This window comes from Engraulis encrasicolus, chromosome 3, assembly GCF_034702125.1.
Source record: "Engraulis encrasicolus isolate BLACKSEA-1 chromosome 3, IST_EnEncr_1.0, whole genome shotgun sequence".
NCBI classification, from domain to species: Eukaryota; Metazoa; Chordata; class Actinopteri; order Clupeiformes; family Engraulidae; genus Engraulis; species Engraulis encrasicolus.
The window spans coordinates 40492893-40507564 of record NC_085859.1 but is presented as its reverse complement, the minus strand read 5'-3'; the positions used below and the strand labels follow the sequence as shown (position 1 = coordinate 40507564).

Here is a 14672-nt window from a genome sequence, read left to right as displayed (position 1 = left end):
GTTAGGGGGTTTTGCATCTGAACTCTTCAAATGTTGAAATTATCAAGTACACGAAAAATCCCACATACTCTCCATTACACTTGCTTGCAACTTAATGCTCTCAACATTTTGGTCGTTCAACAGTTGCGAGCAATTAAAAATGTAAGTGTAATGCACAGTGTGCTGGATATTTGTCTACTGCAAATGTTGAAATGATATAATAATGATATATCGTATTCTACAGTTTGCTGAGAAAAGTGTGTATGGCATAAAGTATAATATATTATACTGAGAATTTACTTTCAGGACCAGACAGAACACCCCACTGCAGAAATAAAAACGAGAGGGCATAAAAATGAAATACCACATTAACTGTTGCTATAAAGCTCTCCAACGTCTGGTAAATCTTATAGAAGATACTGTATTATGTATTACGGTATGGACAGAGGCGATTCTAGGGTTAGGAGGGGGCCCAAGCAAAAATGCAAAGGAATGAAGATTTGAAACAAAATTGCTACTAGCAAAGTGTGAGCTGTTATTCACCATATAGGGGCTTGGGGGCCCCAAGCGGCTGCCTGCCTAGCCTGGTGACAAGATGCACCTCTGGGTATGGATCCAGTGGTGTAGTCTACGTAGAACGCAGGTATACGGAGTATACCCACTTCTAAATTTTAGGGGCTTCAGTATACCCACTTAAAATTGATTGATCCATTATTTAGAATAGCAGAAATATATACAGTATACCCACTTCAAAAAATGCTCGAATATACAGTATACCCACCATAAAAAGTAGACTACACCACTGTATGGATCCAAGAGTATGGAGAGGAGTTTGAGGTTGGGTAAGGCCATGCTGTGTATAAAGAGGATGAAGACTACCACAATAAAATGAAGGTCCTCTGACAATTCATTTCAACAATGTCATTGCAAATAGCCAGTGTATTAAACAAAACTGAGGATTATCATGTACCTGAAAAACAATGACACACACCAAAAGCCAGAAAAATTTCCCCGAGGGAACAACAAAGTCACTCTGGCCTTGATCTGACTTTGAGGCCCCTCTAGCACAGGTCACACCTATGCTAAGAATTTAGCATTCAAGCTGCCTGTTCTCAGCTGGTCATTTTGATGACAGATCACCAGTGAAAAATGCCCATAACACCTACAGTGCTGTATATTACACGCAAACTCTCAAAAAACAAATTGTTTTCTAATAGACAGACAGACAGGGATAGTGATAGGGTTGCTGCCTGTGACAAAAAAATGGATAGCACTTCATATCTCCTTGTTGAGCATTTTTTTAATCCATATGGCTAACTAAAGATGAAAAGATGGTTAACTCTGATTTAGTCAATGGTTAACAAATGTTTAACAAGGAGCCATTACTATGAAGTGCTTCCAACGGATGCGAAGATTGGTGGTAGCTCTGTGGTGTCCAGAGATATTTCATAGACACCTGTTAATTCCACGGAACTAACTCTGCAGAACTTCCCTCCAATGAGCTCATTGCCAGATTGAGTTCTGTGACAGTCAGGCTCACATAGAAGCCATAATCCAACACCAAAGGCCTAATCTAGCACAAGGGGTTCCTCCTCCAGCACATATTAACCCTTTGCGGAGTAAGGATTTTCCCCCAGTTCTTCTAGAATTTTACTCGAATTCCACTGTGTTAAAAATCTTCTTAAAGTCTTAATAACATAACATCATAATGAGAACGCAACATTTTTGCAAAATTCTAATCACATCTGTATGTGCTGATACTCCTGTGGCTGAACCCAGCAGCGGTCCTACTCATCTGAGGGCCCTAGGCAAAATATAGGCATGGGGCCATTTTGAATGACTTTCGGGGGTATTTATTTACCATGGTGGGGAGACTGTTGCACCTCCTACAATAATGGGCAAATTTGGTGGAGGCCTAGGCAACTGCCTAGTTCGCCTATTAGTAAAACCGGCTCTGGCTGAACCCAATCCAACCAACCCAACCTGCCTGGAGGGTATGGCAGGCAGTTCAAACACGCACGCACCCCTTTCCCTGCCAGGTTGTCGTCCAGCACATTTCTGAAGGAGGGAGAGAAAGGAGAGCAGAGCAGACAGAGAGATGGCTGCCTGGCCTGCACCACCATCCAGCCTCAGCTCAGCCACCTGCCTCCAGACAAAGCAGCGAGCAGCTCAGCTCAAATATGCGCTCCGCCAGCCAGCCAGAGCTTGGTGAGGGAAGAGGCTAGTCTCTGTAGAGGGTTATGCTAGGCAGGGGCAGATCTAGCCATTTTGGGGCCCCGTAGGCGAAATATAAACATGGGGCCCTCAAAAGTCATTATATAGACATACAATTCTGTGTTTCGGTGATATTTCAGTTTCATCTTCCATTACTTTAGATACAGTTAATGACAAATTAAGATCAAGCCTAGTTTTTTTTCCGTTGACCACAATTGGTGTGACAGTAGGCCCCCCTATGGAGGACATATTTAGTCGGGCCTTAGGCATTTGCCTAGATTTGCCTAATGGTCTCTGATGCCAGGCAGGGTTGTTGGCACCACTGTGCCATCAGGGGAGCACTCAGAATGGCACTTAACCAGCACTCAGACGAACACTGCAGTGCATTGTGGGAGAGAAAGGATACCTCCGTGATCTGTCTCCACTGCAACAAGTCTCTGTCAAGATGTCACTGTACAGCTCCCCTCCAATATGCTGTACACACTAACTGAGCATGCATGCATAACTGGAAATAAGGGGTTGTTTATACTAGCCTACATACCTGGGTATTTTGATAAATGTAGACCTTGCCCTTCGTTTGTGCCCTTCTTTTATAAACAGACAGAGGTCTTTCCTCTAAAAACGAAGCTTCAAAAACACTCTGGCAAAAGTGGAGTTTTTTTTTTTAAATTCTGGTTAGCGTTTGTATTTCAACAGAGATAAACGGAGACTTGAATCGCGTTCTCCTTACCGCGCCCATGTATCAACAATCAACATACAGTATTTATGCGTATTTTCCCATGATCTAAACGGAAATATTTTGGTAAGCATAGAGAAGAAAAATGTTTGTTTATCAAAATACCCGGCTATGTAAAAACATAGGGAGTGGAATGCAAACACAGTTGGGAAATATGTTCCTTTAAATATTTAAAGGACTATGGGATATGTGTGTGTGGAGGGGGGTAGGCATTAACCTTGTCCAGTTTTTCAGAGAATATTTTTCTGTACCTACCTAACTATATACCAATATCTATTGTAATATCGAATCTAGCCTATTTTTAGATGTCAAAATTCACCCCCAGCCACCCCTACAATATGTTTTCTGTCATCTGCTGGGGGAAGTGACATCGCCCTCTCCACTGCCTGTATGATTCACTCTGCCTGCCACGTAACCCAGGCAAATTCAGACCATAATGGAAGGGATCAAACGAGGACTCGCAGGCAATCATCTCTGGGTTACATGATTTCAATGCACAGCGAGGGCAGAGCCCCACTCTACTCTACTCTGCGGAAAGAGGAAAAGCACTGATCCTTGAACGAGGGATCACATGAAAGTAATAGGAGCATATGGGAACACGTGAAAATGAGAATATATGGATATCATAAAAAAAAGAGTGACAGACTGAACGACTGAACGAAAGAAAGGAGGAGGAAAGAAAGAAAGAAAGAAAGAAAGAAAGAGAGAGAGAGAGAGAGAGAAAGAAAGAAAGAAAGAAAGAACGAAAGACAGAAATGCAGAAAAATAGAAAGAAAGAAAGAAAGAAAGAAAGAACGAAAGAACGAAAGAAAGGAAGGAAGGAAGGAAGGGAGAAACAAAGAAAAACTAAAAAAAAATGATTGAATGAATGAATAAAATGAATGATATTTCTCTGAGCAAGATGGTTAGCCCATAAAAGCTGAACCATGGTAAGAAGGCTCATCTTTCATTTTTTGATGCATGGCTTTGGTGTCTCAGATTATCCATCACTAAGATATTTCATTAGCGATTACACAGCATGGCGTACAAGTCCTGAAGGTTACACCAGAGACAAAGAGTGCTGCTGCACTTTTAAAGCATTTCTTCTCCTCAGGGTTGTAAGCCAGAAATGACAAATGGATGGGCCTTGCAAAACAAGGAGCCACTGTAAGTCTAACTCATTGTTTATAGGCTATCCTTATATAGCCTACTGTATAAACGGCGACACTTTATTTCATGGTTTACTTCATTGAAATGCTAGAACTTTATTTCGTGGTTTCTTTATAGTGTATCTACTGTACATGTATTGTGCTGTGAGTTCTTGCCAATGTAGTCTGCAGTTGTCAATTAACAAAATTCGGCCTAGAATGTCCCCATTTTTCAGCAGTATACGCACTCTGTGACGGGGGGGATCTTTGCAGACGATTTGACTTCTCAGCATAAATTGGGCTTAAGAATGTATACCCTGGGACCAAATACAAACTAGAAGTGGTTAAATCGACTCTAAATGTGAAATCAACACTGGACATTTGCTGTGCCCTATACTGCTATAGCTATAGACATGCATCAGTCTGTTTGCCTGCTGAATCTGATGTCTCTTTGCCAATCAGGGGCCATTGATCAGGGTGCCCTGGTGGCAAGTGGAGAGGGCTGCTGTTCTGCGGGCTAGCTGATAAACCACCATCCTGGTCGGCCCTGCCCTGCCTTGCCCTTACTCACCCCCTCTATCAGTCATCAAGGAAGTCTGCAGTTACCGCAGCATAGATCTTTCTTGCTGACTGACTGCCTGCCTGCCTGGCTCGGCAGGCTCGACTCTCTGTGTGTGTGTGTGTGTGTGTGTGTGTGTGTGTGTGTGTGTGTGTGTGTGTGTGTGTGTGTGTGTGTGTGTGTGTGTGTGTGTGTGTGTGTGTGTGTGTGTGTGTGTGTGTGTGTGTGTGTGTGTGAAGCTCTATCATCTTCATCTCTCCTCATCTCTGTCTTCCTATATATGATCTTTATCTCCACCTCATGTGTCTGCAAGTCTTGCCCCCCCCCCTTCCGCTCCTCTCACACTCTTAGACTCTCCTTCTCCGAGTTTCTCTCTCTCTCTCTCTCTCTCTCTCTCTCTCTCTCTCTCTCTCTCTCTCTCTCTCTCTCTCCCGGAGCCTTTGTTTTTTGTCACCTTTATGCCTCTAAAATTGCTCACAACAACGTAATTTGTCTTTTGCTACTCATCTCTTTTTTTGGTTCACACTCTTGACCATTTTTAAACTTAGATGTCAATATGTTTCATTGTTCCTCCTCCTCCTCATTTTCCTCCTCCCTCCCTCTCTCTCTCCCTCCCGCCCCAATATTTTTTGTCACTATCTTTTCACCACATAATCCTGCTGCCTCTCTTTCTCCCTCTCCACTCCACCTGGCTCTTTCTCTTTCTCTGCACTTCTCCCTCTCTCTCCGTCCTTTTGTCTTCAGACTAAAGTCAGTGAGTGCAGTCTGAGGACTGAGGAGACGGAAATGTTGCAAAAGCAAAAGGCTTCCCCACATTAAAATGAAACATGATTCATTTATCACTTTTATTTTCTGTAAAAAGCTGCAAAGTCATCCTTCTCCTCCTCCCTTCTTTACACCTGACCGGCCTGATTCCATCTCTCTCTCCCCAACTCCATCTGTTTTTCCCCTCCAGCTTTCTGCCTTTTCTTTATATCCTCCTCTCTCTCTTTTGCTTCATTTCCAGTTTTTCGATACGTGTCAAAATATGAGTCTCTTGCTCCATCTCTCATCTTCATTCACCTGAATTGCTTAAACTCCCTCTCTCTCTCTCTCTCTCTCTCTCTCTCTCTCTCTCTTTCTCTCTCTCTCTCTCTCTCTCTCTCTCTCTCTCTCTCTCTCTCTCTCTCTCTCTCTCTCTCTCTCTCTCTCTCTCTCACACACACACACACTGTCTTCTCCCACCATTTAATCCACGTTATGTCATCTTTCTCCACCTCCATCTCTCTGTTCTCATCCCTCTATCCCTCCATCCCTCCATCCCTCCCTCTGTCTCACCTGCTGTCTGTGGCAGCGGATGTATTCCAGGTGGACCTGTCTGCTCCTGACCTCGCGCCGTGGCGCCGTCGCCGTCTCCGGTGCGCGTGGCTCCGTGACCTGCACAACAAGCGGAAAGAGAGAGAGAGAGAGAGAGAGAGAGAGAGAGAGAGAGAGAGAGAGAGAGAGAGAGAGGGGTAGAGAGAGACAGAGAGGTAGAGAGAGAGAGAGAAAAACAGAGAGAGAGGTAGAGGTAGAGAGAGAGACAGAGAGAGAGAGAGAGAGAGAGTGAGAAAGAGAGAGAGAGAAAGAAAGAAAGAAAGAAAGAAAGAAAGAAAGAAAGAAAGAAAGAAAGAAAGAAAGAAAGAAAGAAAGAAAGAAAGAAAGAAAGAAAGAAAGGAGGAAACAAAGAAAGACAAAGAGGATGTGCAAAAAGGGTGAGAGATTGACAGAGAGCAGGAGGGAGGGGCAGAGAGTGAAAGAGAAAATTACTCCCAAAAAGCATCGGGAACACAAAAATAAGCCCACGACTCATTGTGAAACACACAGCTGATGGGCTGAAAGCAATAGCATGATAGCTGTGCCATTACACCGTGATGGATCCCTCCCCACCGTTCAAGACAAAAACACCAGACAAAAGCAACCACACTGGTGGTAGTAAACACATATGGTGAATTCAGGTAAATTGGGCCACTTTTTGCATAAACGAATGGCCTGATTTACCAGAATTCACCCCTACATACTGTGTTGTGTTGTGCTGTGTAGTGTAGTATTTTGTTCATTATGTATAAAGGTCCAGTTGAATTGGAAATGCATCAGACAAATCGGGCAAATGTTTATGTAACTGGAACGCAGTTCACCTTTGATAGGCTAAGGTTTTTCAGTGGCATTTTCGCCGATGGAGACGAAAATACGGATGGGCAGGCAAGGGCAGGTAACGGACTATGACTCCATGTGGCCTCTGGGCCAGACAACAAGAATGGGCCCCCCTCCATGGAATCGCAGGTTTCCAAAAAAGATTTGGGGGGTTTAGCAGGGATGTTAGAGAGCCTTCATTGTTGGGTGTTGGGGGATTTTGGGGGAGAAATGTAAACATTTTGGAGTTAAAAGTGCAAATGTAACACAACACACTATAAGAACATAAATAGATAAAACATGAAGTGGGCTTGGGCTTCAGGGCCCCTTTGCTCTTGGGCCCCTGGGTCTGGCCCAGTAGGCCCGTGCAATAGTCCGTCCTTGGGAAAAGGCCAGGGTGAGGAGAGGTGAACAGAGGCTAGGCAGATGGAGAAGTTGGCATTTTGGTGGAGGATACATACATATACAGTCGACACACACCACACACGCACACACACACACACACACACACACACACACACACACACACACACACACACACACACACACACACACACACACACACACACACACACACACACACACACACACACACACACACACACACACACCTAAGAGTTTGTCCTAAGAGTGCATTGGGGAAAAACCCCCACTGCAGTGGCCCTCAGCAGAGCTGTAAGTGCAGTCTGCTCAGGGCATGAAATTGGTTTGTGTGTTCTTTCTCTCTTTCACTCTAAATCTCACTAAATCTCTGTCTCACACACACACACCACTCCCATCCAGGGAAGCTGACAGGGGGCAGGCAAGGGGGTATGCTGTCCCAGGCCCAGGGAAAAAGGAGGCCCAGAATTGGATCTTCATCACATTATGCTATGTATTGGGTCGGGGGCCCATTTAGTTGATTTTGTCCCGGGCCAGGCCAAAGCTGTCAGCGGTCCTGCTCCCATCATCCTCCCTCTCTCCCTCCAACGCACCCTAACATACACCCATTAACTCTTCCTCTCTTTCTCTCTCTCTCTCTCTCTCTCTCTCTCTCTCTCTCTCTCTCTCTCTCTCTCTCTCTCTCTCTCTCTCTCTCTCTCTCTCTACAGTAGCTCTCTCTTTCTCAGTCTCTGTCTCCCACACAGCACAATGTTATCTGAAGCATTAAATTCCACTGTTGCTTCTATTGGGCAGATACTATGGTTGAGAGAGAGAGATAGAGAGAGAGAGAGAGAGAGAGAGAGAGAGAGAGAGAGAGAGAGAGAGAGAGAGAGAGAAGAGAGAGAGAGGATGCGAGTAGAGAGAGAGAGAGAGAGAGAGAGAGAGAGAGAGAGAGCGAGAGTGAGAGAGTGAGAGAGAGAGAGGTGACACACACATTGAGAATAAATAGTGAGAGAGCTCTTTGTGCCTCTGCCCTGCCTCAATAATCTTGACAAAGATTGTTTGGCTAAAGGTGTAAGAGAGGGGGAGAAAGAAAGAAAGACAGACTGAGAGAGAGAGAAAGCGAGAGAGAGAGAGAGAGAGAGAGAGAGAGAGAGAGAGAGAGAGAGAGAGAGAGAGAGAGAGAGAGAGAGAGAGAGAGAGAGAGAGACAGAGACAGAGACAGAGACAGGGAAATTTCTCTTAGGCTCACATCTGGGCTTGTGCTTGTGGAGCAATAGGGGAAGATATACATACAGTTAGCTTGTCCAGGCTTTATATTGCAGAGCCCAGCCCCTTGTTATAGCGTAACGACGCCATCAGGGCCAGCGTTATATACGGCACAATAAAGGCAAACAGCCGCCTACCACTTGGCCCCTTGCATATAAATAAGGTTACAGCCAGGGCCACGGACAGCTGTTGGACAGGCCCAGGACAAAGTCATCTGAAAGGGCTCCTTAGCCCAATAGATATAATGTAATGAGGACCCAATTATGCCCCCCCCCCCTCTCCCTGGGCCCCGGACAAAAGTCCCCTTTGCCCCCCCCCGTCAGCACCCCTGGTTACAGCGGGAGGAGAGCAGAGAACGGCCATAGTTATCAGTTATGTGGTATACTCCAAAAGCCCTGTATGTTGTTATACAACTACTATTTATGTGGAACATACTTTTAAATGAGGCCGCAAAATGATCCACAGCAGCGAGGTCTGTGCTAACATTGGTTAAGCACCTGTAATACAAGTGTAGAGCTGGCGCTGCCGGCAGAACTGAATCAGCAAACTTGTTCAAGCATCTCTGTGTGGGTGGCTGTTGAGTTTTGTTTGCGTATGTGTTGCCAGGGCCGCGCACAGCTCTCGCCAGGCTCAGGACAAAGTCACCTGAAAGGGATCACCCCATCTAATATATACAATGTAATGAGGGAGAGCTGACCCCTTTGTCCACCCCTGTCGGATTCCCTATGAGTGCATGCCAATATGCAGACTTGCATCCTCCACTTGTGCTTGTGACCTCGTACCAGGAAGTAATATGTTGTGATGACATCAACACTGACAACAGCATTGTATTTTAATATCTCGCACAACTCAATTGTAAAGTCATTTTCTAATTTGCAAACTGGTTGGTGAATGAAGACTACCAGTAGTCCCCCAAAAATGTTGGCTAGGCTGACAGTGGGGGAACTTCATTGTTTTCTCCACGGAGGTGGGGCGTCGGCAAAATGTGAGGCCACAAGCACAAGTGGAGGAAGGTGGTCCGCATATTGGAACACCCCCTATGTGTGCCAATTAACCAGTGTCTGGAGGGGCAAAAAACATCACCAACCTTTTCTTGTGCTTTCTCTCTTCCTTCCTCTTCCGCTTAGGGGTTGAAGAGCTGCAAGATCAACAACAAAACATTCAGCATTCAGCAATTTTGTAAGTCAGTAAACTGCTTATGTGTTACTGTAATGAGTATTAGGCCAGTAATGGCAGACCGTTGTAGTCTACGGTACATACCTGTGTCTTCTTTTTTTCGATGAAGTCCTATGATAGATGGAGAACAAATACTTTTATGAAAATGCAATTTTACAACACATTACAGTATTTCACATGAACCACCACCCATCTCTCTATTTCTCATAAGATACGGAATGAATGTATTATAGGACTATTTAAATTATACATACACTAGTATTTTCATCCATGTTAATTTGCCACTATGGTGTGGTCTCCCTCACCCATCTCTCGACTACTTTTCATAAGATAAGATAATATGAGATAAGATATGCATATCGTTTATAGGCCTATATTATACCTATTCTGATACATGTTTATTTGAAACTATGGTGTGATCTCGTCTATCAGTTTTTCAAAAAACAGTCATAACAGTCACATCCTAGATGTAATGTCGTTTTGCTTCATCCAGTTTTTGCTATATGGCACGTTTAATATACAGTAGCTGTGTGGGCGAGCGTGCGTACGTGTGTGCGTGCGTGCGTGCGTGTGTGTGTGTGTGTCATGAAAGTCATGAACATTAATGTCATCTTAGGCCCCTTTAAATAAAATGTCAGCTGATTTTAATGACATTATGCTTTATCTCTGTAATCCAGTTTGTTATTCATCCCCACCCATGCAATTAAGTCCATCGCTGGATACCTTATTAAGAGGTCTGGCAGCTATGCCACATTTTTCTATGCACGTACATTTTATCGTCAGTGGTAAACACACCTTTAATTTTCCATTTTTTCTGCACATAAGCAGAATATGCCCTGTGTACTGTGTACTGTGTACTGTGTAATGTGTGTGTGATTGTGTGTGTGTGTGCGTGCGCATGCGTGTGAGTGTGTGTGTGTGTGTGTGTGTGTGTGTGTGTGTGTGTGTGTGTGTGTGTGTGTGTGTGTGTGTGTGTGTGTGTGTGTGTGTGTGTGTGTGTGTGTGTGTGTGTGTGTGTGTGTGCGTGTGTGTGTGTGTGTGTGTGTGTGTGTGTGTGTGTGTGTGTGTGTGTGTGTGTGTGTGTGTATGTGTGAGTGTGTGTCCTACCTGTGCTGCTTATGCTTCTTGGAGCTCTTCTTCTTCTTCTTCTTCCTCCTCACGGGGGAGGGGCTGTATGATGGAGTCCTGGACAAATACAAACAAAATGTCCTCTTGAGTACAGTGCACAAAGCCTATTCACTAACACAGCATTTTGAATATACTATACTGTATATATATCTCTCTCTTTCTCTCTTTCTCTCCATCTCCCTCTCTCTCTCTCTGTCTCTATTTATGTTTGACACACTGTGCACGAACATACACATATGTTAGAAATTCAAGCACCTGCTCTCTTAGATACACTAGTATGTGTGATTTCATTATAAAAGAGGCTTGTATCACTGCCTTGCATGCGAATGTAGGCTTTCTTCTTCCCCTTCTCCTTGTGCTGTAAATGAAATTCAAAGCCATCCACAGCGGTTGGATGCACACGCAGCGCACAGTCACGGCCGTATACACAGTGAGTATACACATCCACTTATCTATCCGACTGACCTCTGTCTCTTCCTCTTGCGTTCAGATTTCTTCTTCTTCTTCTTTTTCCTCTTTGGGTGGGGGGAAAGGTCGCCATCAATAGATCCGCTGCGAGAGGAGGAGAGAGGAGAGAGGAGAGAGAAAAGATGTTGTTATTATTGCACAGCTCTCCTCAAGGATGCACTCAATTTGCTGACTTACAGTAAACTGAATGCAATACAACACCAATCTGCTTCAAGACGACTTGCTTTCAAATATGGAGAAAGGGAAAAAGTCAGTTTAAAACCAGGATTTCTTTGCTCACCCGAAACATTATGTACATTTAAAAAAAAAAAAATGGGAGCAAAGAAATCCTGGTTTGAAGCTGACTTTTTCATTTTCTTCATCTGGTCATTTCGTTGTCCTGCTCTGTCCTGGTGTCTTCTTATCTCACAAATTCATTCAAATGGCATTTTTTACACATGTATACCGTAATGATGATGACAAAATACTGTGAACTCCTCATACTCTGAAGTCCTTAGTGGATTTTTGAATGCAATAATAAACACTAAATGAAAATGCGTTATACAATAGAACATTCAGTCTTCAAAATTAAGTTTCAGTTTGGTTTTGCTTGTCATGATACTGGCTAGATGTACTGTACATAAAAAAACAGATAGGCCTACACATAGTTGTTACAGGTAAAAATATTGTAATTGGTACAATAAACATAATAGAAGAAAAATAAATGCAATCAGCAAAAGGCATGAGACTTAATTAAAATGCTTGAACATGGAGCACATATAGGCTACATCAATTTCAAATGTCAAGGCTTCATGCTGTCCGTCATTACACAAGCCGAGACCTTTAGTTAGTGCATAAATAGAAAAATGAAGCATGTCGCTGACACGTAACAAAGGCATATCACTGATTCTTGAGAAAGTGGCTAAAACAGGTTGTAATCTTGAAAGAAAAAAACGAAGTGAATTACAAAATAATATGGTATATCCTCGTAGACAAAGGTCTTGGCTTTTCAGAAATGCACAAGGCCAATCTCCCCATTTTCCATTTTTTTCAGAAATCAGATTTTTCTCCGATCATACCTTGTTTTTTGTCAACACCGTCAGACACAATTAAAAGCAATAAAAAGTGTATTGATTTGGTTGCATATGTATCTGGAGTTTTTAAGTGATTGTGTGTGTTTTTTGGTTTACACATACGCCTTTAAATGTTGAAAATTCACTTTCATTCTATTTTAATACTGCTTCATGTGTTCTAATTTAAAAATATGTGCTGTCAGACAATGCTTACTTAATGGCTAAATAGATCAAACAATTTTTTGTAATTTCACAAATATTCGTGTAGGCTTAAATTTGCTATTACTTTGATAATTCAACAACTACAAAGGAAAATTTTGTAAGCACATTCATTTAAAATGTCCAAAACTCCTTCTTACGGTGGTGACAGTAATCTGAAGGTGGTGAAAGTGACCTAATTATTACCTACATTTAGCAAAATAAATAGCCCTCTCAAGTCAATGACATCTAGCATAAACACTTTATTTTTGTGTGTGCACAGTATGTTTGTGCATGTGTTTTTTCTTCATTTGTTAGATACTCTAGGAAGTAGGCCTAGATTATTGAAAATGTGGCATAAACAGGTTTTAAATTGTTCAAATCCAAAATATAGAGGTGTATTATCATAGATGAACGTCTTGGCTGTGCAGTGAATGTATTGGCCAAGCTCCCCATGTTTTACATTTTTCATAAAATGGGCTCTTTCTTGGTTTTGTCACCAGCGTCAGACAGAATTAAAAGTAAAAAAATAAGTTTACTGTATTTAAGTGAAATACTTTTACAATTCAATATAATTGTAGATACTTATTGGAAGCATATTCTTAAAACTTGTCAAAAACATGTAAAACACATGCTTTTTTGTGAACTACATCAGATGTCACCACCGTCAGGTTTTGTGACAAAAAAAACCTCCAAATGCACCTCAGTGGAGGCTGGAGTATAAGTTTGGGTCACAATTATTACTAACATGTCTGGTAATGTTTCATTAACCAGCACAATTTAGTAAAATATGGAACAAGATGATGAGCGGAACAAAATCTGACGGTGGTGACATCTGACGGTGTGAGACAAAAAAACACTCTTTTACATATTGTGCATTTTTTGCTCACATTAGCCACTTCGTTTTCGCTCTGTTTCTTAGGGGCTTCATGACGCTTCTGAAAAAGTATATATAATTAACATTAATGTAACAATAATACTATTAAAACCCCCGACGGTGTTGACAGTTTATGGTTGGGACAGTATCAGTGTCCAAACAAATGATCAAATTGAGGAGAAATTAGTAAACGTACCAGGAGTTTCAGTGATGGTGAAGTATTCAATAGAGCTAAAGGTTTGAAAAGGGGTCCTAAGTAATAACAATGACCTTGTGCATACCTGATTTTATTGTCTTTAAAAAACATCTGACGGTGGTGACTAATATGCTGGACACACTTTGAGCAATCAGAAAATAATAGTAAATATTGCTTTACACGCACTATGTGCATATCTGCAGAACCACTTCAATATGGACTTTTACATCATGGTGATATTATTCAATAATATCAGTGATTTTTACATTTTAAGTCAATTGAAATGATGATGTCTGTCCTTGGGACAGCTGTTTTTACAGGGTGTGGGCAGGTTTATAGCCATGAAAAGTAATACAATTACACTTAAATATTTCAAACGACTGTACATTTATGTAACAGACCCCTGTGTCTTTACCTGGATTCATTTTGTTCATGAAAATGTAGTTTATTTTCAACAGAATTGGCAGTTTATTGCAGAGACATGTTTTAGCCGCTTTCTCAAGAATCAGTGATAAATTGGCTTAAAATATTTGCCCTCACATAGGGCTTTCAGGCCGAACAGAACGGAGCCGGAGCCGGTGCCCGCACCAGTTACGTTCGGCACTTAAGTGCTTATCTGCGAACCGTCCGTGTTCATACCGGGCTCCGAACTTTTTCCGCACGTGACTGTGTTACCCGGATGAACCTGCTGACGGCCTGGTATTTTGCGGTTCGCATTGCGAACCAACTTTCCGGTTCGCGAACGCAATTATCTGTGGCGTGAACACGACGGCCGGTTCACGATTAGGTGCGGGAACGGGCTCCAACGCGGTTCTCAGTCGGCCTGAACGCGCTAACACAGCGCAACACAGAGACAGCCAATGTTAACTATTGAAAAGATCTGCAGCAGTGGTTCTCAACCTTTTTGACCAAACACCCCCTCTGACCTCATCATAAACCTGCCAATGCCCCCTTAATATTAACAAGTCTAACAGGTGGACAAAGATGCGTCCGTCAAACTCTGACCACTTGTGGACACAGGAGGGAATTACAATTTAAAGAAAGCGTTTCAGACTGACAGACAGACCGATGGATGGACATACCCTCTTAATAGAGATGATATGACGCGTCTAAAAAATATAGACTAATGCCCCCTTCTGACAACTTAGTGCCTTCCTCTCGGCTCCCCCTGGGTGGCTG

General features: G+C 42.8%; 1 protein-coding gene across 1 annotated transcript in view; it reads right to left on the bottom strand.

Annotated features, from left to right (window-relative positions):
• Positions 1-14672, bottom strand: part of srrm4 (serine/arginine repetitive matrix 4) — a 119479-nt gene that overhangs the window by 11894 nt on the left and 92913 nt on the right. Inside the window, exon 4 of the mRNA XM_063193950.1 lies at positions 10682-10759. Within this exon, the coding sequence (XP_063050020.1) occupies positions 10682-10759 (78 nt within the window). The remainder of the gene's footprint in view (positions 1-10681; positions 10760-14672) is intronic.